This window comes from Balaenoptera acutorostrata, chromosome 10 (genome assembly GCF_949987535.1).
Source record: "Balaenoptera acutorostrata chromosome 10, mBalAcu1.1, whole genome shotgun sequence".
NCBI lineage: Eukaryota > Metazoa > Chordata > Mammalia > Artiodactyla > Balaenopteridae > Balaenoptera > Balaenoptera acutorostrata.
The window spans coordinates 93,009,163-93,024,132 of NC_080073.1; the positions used below are offsets into that span (position 1 = coordinate 93,009,163).

A 14,970-nucleotide genomic window follows, 5' to 3' on the forward strand; every position below is an offset into this window, starting at 1 on the left:
GTCCTAGTTGTTAACCAACTTCTGGCACTCAACTTCAGGTGAGTCCTGCCTTGAATACTAATCAAATGGAAATGACCTGAAGTTAACCCTCTACCTGTAAATTCTTTCTTTAAAAATCATAACAAGGAAACACATTCCTCTAACACACTTTTGGGAGGTTAAAACTGACCTTAGAGCGCACGGAGCCCAACACGTATTTTACAGAACTGATAGCTCTGATGCCTGGCAGCATTTTTTACTAGGATGACCAAAGACCTAAACTATTGGTTATTTTTCTGGATAATGATCAATGCCTGTGCATTGGCAGTGTGAAGTATCACACACACAACAGAAAGTCTGCAACAAGTGAAGGCATCACACTTGCTCCTATTTCTTCTAAGAAACAAGGTAGCAAGAGTTACTTCCATATATGGTATCGCAGATTAGGTTACGTTTTTGTCAGTTCCAAACCTAAGATTTAATAATGACTTGGTTGGCTCCTGGATGATAAAATTGAACGTGTCTAAAAACATGCAGCATAACAAAAATAACACACTTGATTTCCTGCTCCACATTTATTGGGGCCAGAGAGACGAAAACAGCTACTTTCCTCTCAAATACTTGGAAAAATATAATACTACAGCAATTTCTTAAATACATAACAAAACTTTCTGGATCATGAATCAACATGAGATGTAACAGCCTATAGATATCAACCGTAACAGCTTTATAAAATGTCATTCATCGAAGGCATTCTGAAACTATCTTTAAAGCTACACATATACACAAATTCTATACACATAAAGGCATCCATTCATGAACAGAAAGTCTTTTAGAAGCACTGCGTAGGGAAGGCTAAAGTAATACATATCTAGATTCTGTATAATTTTTAAGAGACAATTGGGGTTCTAAGAAATGGTGATTTACATTCAAATAAACATGTAGATTTTCAAACCTGAATAGGTGAGATTTTTGTGATGCCAGCGACAAGAAAATCCACACTGTGAATTGTTGGTTTTTCAAAGGCCTCTTTCAAACTAGAGATTTCAAGTCGGGAGCAAACATCCATGGCATGAACAAATAGGATGCCTAAGATTCTAAAACTTGTTTCCATGTGGTTTTCCTCTTCACCTCCCTGCCTAATAACAATGGAAAAAGTCCCTAGAAGGGGCAACAGCTAAACGTTATGGAATTACATCCAATAGCTTTTCTGGATGGTGAGTTATCCCATCCAGATTACAATGTGGTGACGGATTTAATTTCTATTTCAAATGGACTACACTACTTCAAACAAAACGATCTTCTGCCACAACATCCAAAGATAATTACATAGACCCATATTTCTTCCTAGGACGGACAGAGAATCACTAGGGAAGGACAGAGCTGACAAAGAGAGGAAGGCGACAAGGGTAAACCCTTTCTCTGGCCAGTTATACAAAATGAAAACATCAGTCTCTGTTATCAAAGTTGCCAGCTTTCCCCATTATAAACACAATCTCTAGACTGGCTTGCATCTCACCCTTTGATGCACTGGAGATATATGTGGGTTTTAACCAACCAACCAGCTCCTGTTGATTCCGACAATCTCACACAGGCCAAATCGTTGAGCGCTTTAAGGAAGAAGTCACCAGTTTTCAGGCACTTTTCAACATTTACAAACTTAAATCCAGTTATTTTCAGCTATTCTCTACTTCAGTTCTTTTTTTAAATTATTTTATGTTATATATATTTTTTGGCTGTACTGCATGGCTTGCGGGATCTTAGTTCCCTGACCAGGGATCAAACCCGTGTCCCCTGCAGTGGAAACACGTAGTCTTAACCACTGGACCACCAGGGAAGTCCCTCTAAATCCAGTTATTTTAAATCTATTTGACAAACACTTCCCACTCCCCACAAAAAAGTAAGCTAATTCTTTTATAGTATCTCTGTGAGAAGACATAGTCCTTCAATTTGTCAAGGAAATAGCATAGATGCTTTCTTCCACTTTTACTCCAAATTCAGGAGCTCTGCCTCAGATAACATAGAATTTTAGGTTACTTGAAATCAGCCCCTGTTTAAAGATTCTTTGTGGAACCCAGCTTGAAGACTGTATTAATATGGGGGAGTACATTGCCATGACTGACATTCTTGGTACAAAAATTCAATTTCAGTTGAGTTCCTGTGATCCCCTGAGCAGTTATAAATGCCCTGCACTATAATAAGGCAGTGTAAGAAAAAGCAAATTACTCAAATATATATCCATTTATATTTGTACTAATATGAAATACAGTGCTAGAAGAAGAGATTGATTTTTTTTTCCTGAAGTGTTTAGAGTTTCAAAGGAAAATAAAGACACTTAATATTGAGAAATTCCTAATGAATAATTTAAAATATTTTGGGGTTGGTGGCCATTCAAAAGTTTTCCCAGAGTTCTCATCTATGTTCTATACAAACAGTAAATTAAAATGTACACAACCAATAGATGTACTATACATATATCAGATATCAATATGTACATGTGAATTAAAGTTTCTTAAATATACACATGCCCACTTAGAATACAATCCATTACATAAGCAAAGCATCGTTCTTTAATAACAGGTCCAGGATAGCAGCAATTTAATAGTCTAGTTACCCAGTTACCTCAGAAAATAGGTCCTGATAGGTCCTGATGTGGTACCCCTAGCTTCAAGGAGAGCAGTCCACTAACATTTAATATGGTTCTCACGAAGCACCAGGTTACTTTGCTAATGGCAACTATAGTAAAAGTTACTGTCTTTTCAAAATTCATTTATTCAAAATCTGACTAATAGTATAATGGGAAAAATAAGCCACAATGAGGTGATACAAACCCAAACTATTTAAGATATATAAAGCATTTACATTTTGTTTCTCAGATATTTTTTGTTGTTTTATCAGTGCCCTGTACATACAAAAAGTACTCTGATTGCCCTAACAGATGCTGAAAGAGCAAAACTTTGCTGCTGGGAAGAGAGCTGCTCTGAATTGTGTTTGAAAATACATAAACAACTTGATTATCAATCAGTGTTTTTACAAACTGGGATGGCACATTGTACTATTTTATTTTATTTTTTTATTTTTTTTCACATTGTACTATTTTAAAAGAGTTACGTTTATGAGTCAAAACCTTCGGGTAACTTATGAACTTGTAACCAAAATTTACATATATAATATGCAAAAAATATTTAGGTTGATTTATAATAAACCATATTAGTCCCAGAAGAATAGTTTTTAAGTAAACATTTATTTTGTGTGTACTACTGGGTAAACCCATTCATGCCCAATGAATAGAAACTCTAGGTAGGCAGCAAGTTATACAGATTCTAGATATACCTATGGACTTTAATATTCACTCTCGGTGTGTACTTGCAGGTCCAATTCTAAATCTGTTGGGTGCATGAACAGAGAGCTCAAGAAAGGTCCCTGATACCTATGATGATGATTTTGAATCTCTGCCACTTTACCCATACTTCATATAAAACAATCCTGTAGACCACAGCTACCAGCTGTAAGAAAAGTTTATCATCCAGGCGAGAGATACTAAATTAGACCAGATTGTTTTACCTGCTGCAGCCCTTTTCCTGGGAAGGGACAACTCCCTCTGCATAGCAGTTTCTCCTGCTTGACACTGAGACCACACAGGAGAAACCTATTGTGTTTCCACCAATTTCCTGGAGAATCAGCACACCCTGTAACCGGCAGAGGCAGAACCACCATACCAGCTCCTAGGATAAGCAGCTCTCTTATAATTCTTACAAGAATTACAATTCTTACAAGAATTTCCCCTTAAACAGCCTGATTCTTCCCCTCCTACAGGAGGTTTTCCTCATGCTTCTCATGATGGTCACATCAACACAACAGACTCTGGCTTCTCAGCATGTGTGTTGTCATAACTGGCATCACATTTATTACACCAAGTGTTCATTCAGGCTCCTTGAATGTGGCTGGAAGTTGAACGGTCCAGTGGAGATCCTTCAGACGATAGCATGATGATGTGTTATTCCTCCCCATCAATCCCAAAGCTTCCCAACACGCTCCACAGACATGGCCTGGACTGCTGAACTCGGTTCTCTTCACACAGGAACACACGCACCAGCGCTTGGCCTTTTTGGATGCCAAAGGTGGGCAGGCAAGTTCAAAGTCTGGACACAGAGGCACTTCCAAAGTTTGGCAAGGAAGGGGAGGCGAGTTCACTAAGTGGGGCTTTATCACTGTGCTGTCTCGTGTAACCCAGACATCTGTGGCACATGGATACGAACGGAGATCTTTAGGTTGTGGATGGGTCATGCTTTTTCTTCTTGCCCCGACAGGACTTGCAGACGCAACAGATTATACATGGGGAAGCCAGGAGCAGCAAGGGTGAAGTCACCAAGGCAATGATGCCCAACCCCACAAGAATCCCGACCACCTGGAAATGTAGAAGAAAAGACTATTTCAGCAGTTCAATCTTCCTATGTGTACGCTCTACCATCAGCTGTGGACTGTTTGTGTACCCCCCCCTCCCCTGCAAATTCATAGGTTGAAACCCTAATCCCCTATATGATGATGTTTGGAAATGGGGGCCTTTGGTAGGTAATTAGGACATGAGGGTGGTGTCCTCATGATGGGATTAGTGCCCTTATAAAAAGAGACAGCAGAGAGCTTACTTCTTCTCTCTCCATTCTCTGCCATGTGAGGACACAGTGAGAAGATGGCCATCTGTAAACCATGAAGAGGGTCCTCACCAGAACCCAACCACACTGGCACCCTGATCTCAGACTTCCAGTCTTCAGAACCGTGAGAAATAAATTTGTGGTTTGAGCCGCCCAGTCTAGGGTATTTTGTTATAGCAGCTCGAACTAAGACACCATCTCAGGCACATAAAGCAGTTACAATTATGGGGCCTTCTAGCCAGTGCCCAGCAATGGTCTGAACTGGATATAAATCAGGGAGATACCAAGGACTAAAGTGAAGGTGAGAAGGACAAAGCAAATGCTAACTCAGGCTCTGGCGCAAGCCCAGTGGGATCATGAATTGTTGGCGTTGGCTCCCTCTCTACCTGTTTCTTCAACAGTCTTAGAGGGATGTTAATAATGGTTACTAGGCTATGAACACTGACTCCCTCAAAAGGAACACGACCTTAAATAAATAAATAAATAAATAAATAAATAAATAAATAAATAAATAAATAAAACACTATTAAAAATAAACCAGGACTCCCTTTGAACCTGCCACGTAAACACACAACGATATGTACAGAGGGATCTAAGCCCCAGCAGGGGCTCATGGGATTTTATTTTATTTTAATAAATTTATTTATTTTATTTATTTTTGGCTGCATTTGGTCTTCGTTGTTGCACGCGGGCTTTCTCTAGTTGTGTCAAGCGGGGGCTACTCTTCTTTGCAGTGCGCGGGCTCACTGCGGTGGCTTCCCTTGTTGCAGAGCACGGGCTTTAGGCGCGCGGGCTTCAGTAGTTGTGGCTCGCAGGCTCTAGAGCACAGGCTCAGTAGTTGTGGCACACGGGCTTAGTTGCTCCGCGGCATGTGGGATCTTCCTGGACCAGGGTTCGAACCCGTGTCCCCTGCATTGGCAGGCGGACAATGTGTGCCACCAGGGAAGTCCGGCTCATGGGATTTTAGAGCCCTGCCTTTCATAGCAAATATGCCTCAAAGGGCTTTGGGAAGGTCATTCTCTCCGTTTTTTCAGGAAGAACGAGCATTCGTCTTCGTTCTGCTGGTCACTGTTAATTACTTGGCTGCTCTGTCGCCCTGCCCCTCCACCTCTCCTCTAGGAGACTGTGCTCATGAATTAACTTCAGGCACCAGAAGTTCCCCAGAACCTCTCAGGCTGGGCTGGGTAAGTAGGGAATGGAGTGGGGAGGATGAGTAGGTGGGCTTTTTAACCCCTCCTAAGTCTGGCTTCTCTCACGCTCCTTTTAAGGTCAGGGTACCTGTGTTCGGTTCCACATCACTGAGGCTCTCGAGTGGCCGAGCTTATTCCGACACGGCCCTTTGTCATAATGTCTGAGGAAAATGTCATTCTGAAAAGCAAAGAAAGGTTTCGGTAAACATGCACTTTTGAGTTAAGAAACGGATACTAACCCCATCAGATCACCTCACTGGAAGCAAAGGCTCTTTCTGGTGATATTAACGACGGCCTGTAGGAACTCCAAGCTGACAGTCCTTAGACAGTATCTTAGTAATTTTACAAATCATCGAGTGAAAACAGATGATAGTCCTTGAGACTCCATTGATTCTAAACAAGATGAACGACCAGACCAATTATCTTTGAAAGGTAGCTCTAGCAGAGGTGCAGTATGGAATGAGAGGACCACGAATGAGGCAGCTAAAAGGCTTCGTAGTCAACCAGCTGAGATAAAATGCCAGTGGCTGAGATGGAGAAGAGGTAAATACAGCCATGAAGAATTAAGAAGGTAACTAACTAGACGGGGAAACAGGGAGAAGAAATCACAGATGAGGGAAAAGCACTGGGTAGAAGACTTTACTGAGGGAAGTGACAACATAGAGATGTATTTTGTTGGGAAGATGATGACCACAGTTTGGACGTGTTGAACTTGAGAGATACTTGAGACATTTAAGCAGTACTGTTCAAAAGACAGCTGATTACATAGATCTGGATTTGGGGAAAAAGACTTGGGAAGCAATGTCCTTGGGTTGAAGAAACCACAGAAGTAGATGAGATTACCCAGAGGGCGTAGACTGAGAAGTGAAGAGGTTATTGAACACAAACATTTAAGAGAGGGCCAAGGAAAAACCTGGAAAGGAAACTGAGCAGTGGCCAGAAACAAAGAAGGGAAATCAGAAGAGATGGTATCACTGGAACAGAGGTGATTGAGATGTCAAAGGCAGCGGAGAATCCAGGTAAGATGAGGAATGAAGTATCCATTGGATTTTACCCAAAAGGAATCTCTCGCAGTCTTGGAAGAATACAGTCAGGGTGTGTCTAGGCGGCAATCTGAGTCACTGCAATGACTGCAGTGTCAAGGGCTAGAGGCGACTATGCTTTTTTGAGTCTTGGCTTCTAAAGGAAGGAGAGAAATAGAATGGCAGTAAGGGAAAGATGTAGGCTTGAGAAAAGTGTTACTCATTTTTAAATGGGATACAGTTGAATGTATGGGTAGGTTAGAGAGCAGAGAATGGAAGTTGAAGTCACAGGAGAGAGAAGATATAAATGAAGGGGACAAGTCTCTGAGGTTCCCAAAGCAGAGGATGAAGACCATCTCATCCTCTGAAACAGCAGAGATGAGAATCAAGGCAGAAACAAACCAAACTCCCCACAGCAAAACTCAAAATGACTCTTTTTGGTGTCTGTCTGAGGCTTGGCTTTTGGATAATCGCCCTTCTCCTAGACCCATGTGCTCTAAAAGTTTCCTATAAACAAAGATCAACACCACCATCTGACGTGGGACACTTGTCTACAGGAAAACATCATTATCCACAAGCCAATGCCCCCTGGCTACAACTGAGAAAAATGAAACCTCAAAACACAATGACCAGAAGAAGATGCTGTGTATCTAGCAATTTCACATCTGTAGCATTTTACTCGTGTACCAGCACAGCACAAGTGACAGAACACTGTGTTCTTTGCAACAACATACCCAAAACATATTTCAGCCAAAGGAAGGAGTGATCTGGCACACATGTTTATTCCCTTACTCTCTTGCCTCCTAAAGAGAACCTCATGGGTTCAGCCTCCTAGTGGATATGAATCCAATTACTGTTTTGGTTAAACCTGAAGGAAATCAAAAAAGATTTCTTTCATTTATAAAGCATGAGGGGTGTACAATCATGAGTCATACCCTCATCCAGAGTATCATTCATTCGGAATTAGGAGAGGTCTCAAATATCAAACATAATTGTAATTCAAGGGGTTATCATAAATAGGATTTTTTTTAAAGAATGAAAACATGTCTTTCAACCTGACCTGCTAGGCTTCTAGAGTCTGAAATGTCAACTTTCTCCTCCCCAGTGCATACCTCTTCCCGAAATCCTGACATCAAGCTGATTAAGATTCTTACTCATAGATGTCAGCCTAAACAACTTATCTAATTCTCAGTTAAAAATCAGGCATGTGGTGGCCAGCACGCATGCCATGTTAACTGCACTCACTCACTGAGTGTGTATAATACTAAAGCACTACACAAATGGCCCATGAAATTAAAGCAAACTAAGCAATTAAAATGAAAAGTTGAGAAAAGAACGGCCACCCATCCAACCACGACTGAGGGCTTACACTGATATGAACATATCTTATAGGTCCAAATTGCCAAAATAGGAAATATCTATAAACAACTTATGCCACCCCAAACTGTAAAACACTAGAATTGAAAAAACTCTCACCAATCCTTCACATCACCTTTTAACTGTGAGGTTACCATTAGCCTCAGCACTGGACTGAATGGAGCTGCACCTGAATTTGAGAAGACACACTTCATGAATGGCGAGGGAAAAGAATTAGATGAGACCCCTTTATGTGGGAAGGGAACTCTGAGAAAGCAGTAACGATTCCGCTGTCACGCCAATGAATGAGATAGTAATTAAGAGATAACATTGATTTGAATGGCTTTTTTCCTTAAATTCAACAAGAAAAAAAACAATCTAATCGTGGTAGGCAGAATAACTGCTCCTCTAAAGATGCCAATGGCCTATGCCCCATAACTTGTGAATATGTTACCTTACATGGCAGAAGGGGTTTTGCAAGTGTGATTAACGACCCTGAGATGGGGGAGATTATCCTGCATTATCCAGATGGGCCCAACCTAATCACATGGATCCTTAAAGGCAGAGAAGTTTTCCCAGCTTGTTGGAGGGAATCACTCTGGAAGTTAAGACCATGGAAGAAGGGTCAGCGAGATGTGATGATGCTGCCTTTGAAGGTGGAAAAAGGAGCCAAAAGCCAAGGAATGCAGGCAGCCTCTAGAAGCTAAAATAGGCAAAGAAATGGATCCTCTCCTAGAGCCACCAGAAAGAATGTAGTCCTGAGGACACCTTGATTTTCATCCAGTGAGATCCATATCAGACTTCCAATGGACAGAACTAATGATAATAAATTTGGGTTGCTTTAAGCCACAAGTTTGTGATAGCTGGTTACAAAAGCAATATAAAACTACTAGGCTAATAGTCCTTTACATAATAAAATGAGACAATGCCCCCAAAGCAGGAAATGTCCCTAAAACAAAAGCTTGCCTTTAAAGTTAAGGTGACACACCTAAGGTAATCAAAGAGAGGTATCTCAAGTAGCAGGCTCAGGATGTCTCATTAAGAAAAATAAATTTCTTTGGCGAACAAGAACAGGCTCAATATTTTAAAAGGAAAGCCCATCAGATGCTGGCTGTCGCACAGATACAGGATGGAGAAGGACCACACGGGGAGACTCTTCCAGGTGGAACTTACGTCCAAGTTCTGGAGGCAGTACCAGCAAAACGTGTGCTTGCAGTTCTTACACATCATCTGAGCACAGCCTTCGTTGCGTTCAATATAAACCCGGCACACTGGGCATTGCTTAATGGGGGCTTCTGCCTCCGTCATGAAGAGGGTCCTAGAAACAAAATGAATGAGAAATTATAGGGGAGGGATGGAGGATGCTGCCTGATTTTTTAAAAAGCAAGGACCGCAAGGTGTGCACTAACCAGAGCTATGGGAAAAGTGGGCTGAATATAATTAATTAATTAGCTAAATATGCTCTTCTAGACTCAACTTTATGGTCATCAACTGAATTCCCAGGGCTCCTATTGGGTAGGGAGTGAACTCTTTTCTATCAGTGCTTGATTCCCCATCCCAGGGGAAGGGTGCGGGTAACAGTAGGAGAGATGCCGCTTATTTGTTGTTCAGATAACTCAAAACAAAGAAGAACCTTAATTTATTTATCTTTGGCTTTGACTGAATTACATAATTGTATTTTCCACAGCTGATTGAATTCATTGTTTTGCCAAATTAGTCTTTCATTCTCTGAGCACACCCTGTCTGAATAAAAAGTACAAGAAGTCTGCCACACAGCGGAAAAAACAGCTCAGGATCGGACGGGGGTGGGGGGGGGGAGGGGTAGAGATCATCTATCTAACGATCTGTGCAAATAAACAAACGGAGGGGATTGAAGGGAGTCAATCATCAATTCTTTCAAATAAATGCCCAATATCATTGAAAAGACCTGCTCCAAATAGATGAATAGGCCAGCAAGGCTCACAGGCTCAAGGGGCATAGAAAATCAGTAGAACAAACTGAGGTGGAGGGAGGCCTGGGTGAGCCAGAGTACTGGGTGGCATTTTAGCTACTGTTCATCAAAACCACCACCGAGCACATGGAAACGTCAGTTTCACAAAGTGTGCTCAAACCTATGACTGGATTTGGTGCTCATAATCACCCTACACAGCAGGGGGACGGCCACCATTTTCATACCTCCTTTTTTTTTTTTTTTTTTTTCAAATAGAGAAATAGACTCATAGAGGCTGAATGACTTGCATGAAGTCACAGATACCAAGTGACAATGTCAGAACTCAATCCATCTCTCCTCTAGGATCTTTACATTGTCCTGTGATTCCCCGGGGACCTTGCTGCGTGGCAGTGAAAATGTAGCAGGTACTGGCTAAGCGGGCACATGCCTGCCACGTGTGTTAGCTCTTTTTCTCCTCTTGATGTGTTTGGTCTGCAGTTCAAGCACAGCATCACAGCCAGGTAGCGTTTCTGCTCCTGGAGAATGGCCCTCCACACTCCGAGGGTGCTGGGTGATCAAGCCAACTGGACGGTAACACTGGTATTTCTGATCTTGCTGATGCAAAACAGCCACAGCCTCAAGCAAAGCAAGGGATCAAACACAATGGTCTCTCACTCTGGGCCCTGCTGCTGCCATAAAAACCCTCCGTCCTAGAAGGGATAGAGTGCATTGCTTCTCATCATAACAAAACCTCAACCTCAGCACTGTTTTTTCAGAGCACAACGTACTGAAAGATAAGCTCTCTTTCTCTAGTACACACGAATTTTAGCAGCGTACTACACTGAACGGTTGTTGTTTCTACTTCTGTGTTCCTTTTGATATGATTGGCACACCTCACAAGCTGGCAGTTGAGTCAGGGAAGAAAATCATTTCTGCACCTCTTCGCAAGCAGGAAGAATGAGGTGTATCAATTGTAGGTGGTCACGGTACCTAAGCAAATGGCTGTGGACAAAAGTCATGACTTCCTATGGAGAACCAAGGGACCACATGCCTCCTACCTAAAAAGAAATCAAAACTCATATAGACTCTAACTTCAGCCGTATCTGGAAGATTCTCTGGCAGTAAATAACTAAAATCCCTTTAGACATGCTTATTTGGTTATTCTTTGTTAATAACTTACCAATTCTGAGACACTTCTCAGGAAAGCTCTGCAGGGAAATAACTTACCTTGAAATTTCATCACAATATAACTGCTTCTCCAAGCAACATATCTCTAAGAACACTAGTGAATAATCCCAAGACGAAGTTTCCTTTCTTACCCGTGCTCTGTTGGCAGGACGCTAGGCTGACTGTCTCTGCAGGAGACCTCTGCATGCCAAGCATCCTTGCAGCACGAGCAGAACTTCAGGTGGCAAGAAGGGCACTCCACGAGCACGGGCTGTCCTGGCTCACTTGATGCGATGGGGCATACTGTCTGACAGTGTGCGACAGGACACCACGTTCTGTAGGGGTCCAGGTGAACTTCTAAAGCGTAAAGAAAGAAAATGTGGTGGTCTATCTATCTTTCATTCAAGCTTGAGGCTTTGCTTTCTCTCCTACATTTATTCTCTTTTATAGGCCGACACTTACGGAAGCTTAGTACAACCAATGGCGATGATTTCTACTATTGGTCTTCACAGTGGATCCAGACCTACAAGGTCACCCAGCCCTGACACACTTCCCAAAGTACGTACTCATGGAATAGGCCACCACTGCCCTTATGAACAGATAAGGAGGCTTCTTACTAATCAAAATGCACAACTGTTTTGGAATATTTCTCACCTTTCAGCATTCGAAACAGGCAAAAAGCTCAAGTCCCTTCTACAATTATTTTGGATACCATCCTGGAAAAAAATTGGACATGAAAAACCAACCAAAACAAAAGAGAAAATGTCCACAAAAGATTTTGTCCTTTCAGGCACTGAGAAATAGGTAGTGAGGTTTCTTCTGTTGTTTAGAGAGAAATTAAAGAAGAAGAATCAAATAGTTTTAGGACCAAACAGTGTCTGGTGTGGCTCAGCCAAGAAGTCAGATTAGCTGTCAATTTGGATATTCTGTTGCCCTGCCAATGTGCTAGTGAGGGACGATTTGTAAAAGACCCACATGCTCTAAAAACAAAAGGTAGGGACCTTCACAGGCAATAAAATGATCATCATACACCACACTGGCTAGATCCACGTGGCATGCAGAAAAGAAGATATGGTTTGGGAGGTGTGCAGCTGTCTTTCTATGCGAGTGTTTACAAATCTTGCTCAGTTTTCCATTTTCTAGTCAATAACAGACTCCATATTCTTGCCATATAACATAAGCTTTAGTGGAAAATATCATGTGGAAAATGATGTTATTTAAGAGGTAGAGTAGCCCTTTTTTCTCTGAACCAACGTATTTTGCAAATTTTGAACTGATGAGATTCTAGTTTCAAATCTCTTAAGGCTTGCGATTCTTGGAAATTTCCATGCCGAAAGCAAAAAAAAAAACCCAAAGAGTGGTGCAAAAACAAAATGAAAGTATTAAGTATGAGCTTAATTTTAAAGGTAATAATTTTACAAATTCAGTATCGGGGGGGAAAAAAGTCTGAAATCTTCCAGGAAACACTGTCTCCAATAATGTTTCATCTAGAAAATGCAACAATTGGACCTATGCTTATTATAGGTTTTCATTCAAAAAGAGCATCCTTAAACATATTTTCTTATCTAATAATTCTGGGGGGCAGGAATTAGAGAATGATGGGCCAAATATAATCAGAAAAGGGAAGCTTATGATTCACAGGTCCTCAGACTCCGAGAGGTGAATCCCTCTAAGATACCCAAAATTTTGGGACAGGATGATTAAAAAGTTAAGGGAACACTGACACACGTATGCTCCAAGATCTTGACCTTTGATTTCCACACCATTTATGTTTTCTCCAAACTCTTTAAACTGCTTTGCCAATACTAAGCCCAAAGAAATGAAGTCTGGCATGTAACTTAGCACTAAGGATTCCCACCTTAAATATCTACTTACCATTCTAAATCACAGGTCTTTTAAAAGTTTGATGATAAAGGAGGGAAAGGAAAGGAAAATTAAGAGATATTATAAAATTTATAGCATCCCTACTGATCACCTTAAAAAGATTCAAGTATGCAACCTGTCTTCATATCTCTAATCAATTAAAATTATTTGGTGGATGTTCTGACTTGTTTCTACCCCCTTATTATTTCAGGTATCTGGGTGGCACAATAGAAACAGAAACAATAAATAGGGGAGCAATGAAAGATTCTGATGAACTCCTATTAACAAAAGGGCCTTAGTATGCAGTGCAGCTATGACACACAGTCCAATGCAAATGCTAGGGAAGAGTCGGAGACACAGAAAACAGAGATCGTCTGTAGTTTTCCCCACTATGACAGTACATAAGTGACAATGAAAAGGAGTGTGGAAGGAGAGGCAGAAGCGAGACATTACAGGCTTCTACTCATTTCTTTCATTAGAAGTCTTGTTCTGTAGGAATAACCTATAGAGCTTAACAAACACCAAAAGTGGAGTTACTAGGAGGTGGATGTGACTCTATTCAGAAATGAAATTGGCTACTCCAGCCAATTCTAGTGTTCTCTACTCAATATCTATCCTTACCCCTGTCAACCCTCCTTGCTGAGAACTCTTATCTATCTCTGTAGAGGTGGAATATTCCAGAGACTTGCTTTCTCCACCTTCCCTGCAGCTAAGACTTGGGTATGTGACACGAGTCCTGCCAACGGGAGGTCAGGGGAGGTCCACCAAGGGCCTGCTGGGACAAGATCTCCTCCCTGATACAGGGGGAGGAATCGTCCTTTGGTCTTTCTGCCTTTGAACACAGCTGTTCAAAGCTGACTGAAAGGCTACTTGCAATCTGGCATATGAACAACAGACTAATAAAATAATTTTGGAACTAAGCTGTCCCCTGGAAAATGATTTACTTTTTATAACACTGAAATATATTCAAATTTCCCCTTTGTTTCACCTTCTTTTCCAAATATACAGTTCTCATTCTGTGCTTTTCCTTCTCCCTAAAAACCCCCTCTCTTCTCTACCAAGTCGTAGCCTATCCATTCCTAAAGGACCTACTTTCACGTGCTTGTCTTAATTTTTGGAGTCACAGAACATGCATCTTGTTCACTGCTGTTCTCTATTCCTTTCGTAAAGATGGCCTTTCTCTCTTCAGACTGTAGGCAAGAGCTATTTCTTATTCTATTTGTGTGCTCCAATATACCTGACACAGTGATGGGATGTTACCTATTGATTAAATGTAGTAATTCCTGGGTTTTTCAAAAGCATAGACAGACTGCTCTGCAAATAACTGATTTATAATACATACAGTAATAATACCATCTTGAATTGCCTTGCACCAAAATTCTCTTCTGGGACTCTCATCAATAGATGTGCACACTAAAATCACACTAATATCAGTCCTGGTGTTGAAAGTATGTGATGATCTATATTAGACCACAGATCTCCATCCACCTCAATCAGGGCTCTCTACATCTGAAAAGATGTCGACTTGGCAAAACATGGACTTTTACATATAGCACTTCCAAAACTAAACCTCTTTTATGAAGTGTCACTTATAAGGGCAATGATGAAAAATGTTTCTAACATTAAAATGAATAATAATTACCCCTTCTAGAATCCTACTTCCTCTCTATACCTAACATTCATTCACTTCCTATCTCATCTTAATCCTTGGGTGAGTGATCCACATTCTCTGATTCCTATTCCTATCCCCTCATATCCTCCTTAAGTCTTTAAAACAAAGTTTTTACTCCCAACACATTAAATAAACTGCT

General features: G+C 41.2%; 1 protein-coding gene across 1 annotated transcript in view; it reads right to left on the reverse strand.

Moving 5' to 3' along the window:
- Window positions 1-539: 539 nt before the first annotated feature.
- RNF144B (ring finger protein 144B) overlaps window positions 540-14,970 on the reverse strand; it is an 81,192-nt gene continuing 66,761 nt past the window's right edge. The window contains exons 5-8 of the mRNA XM_057555613.1: window positions 11,449-11,653; window positions 9,373-9,517; window positions 5,910-5,999; window positions 540-4,387 (exon numbers count right to left, since the gene is read on the reverse strand). Coding sequence (XP_057411596.1) covers window positions 4,247-4,387; window positions 5,910-5,999; window positions 9,373-9,517; window positions 11,449-11,653 — 581 coding nt within the window. The 3' untranslated portion in view covers window positions 540-4,246. The remainder of the gene's footprint in view (window positions 4,388-5,909; window positions 6,000-9,372; window positions 9,518-11,448; window positions 11,654-14,970) is intronic.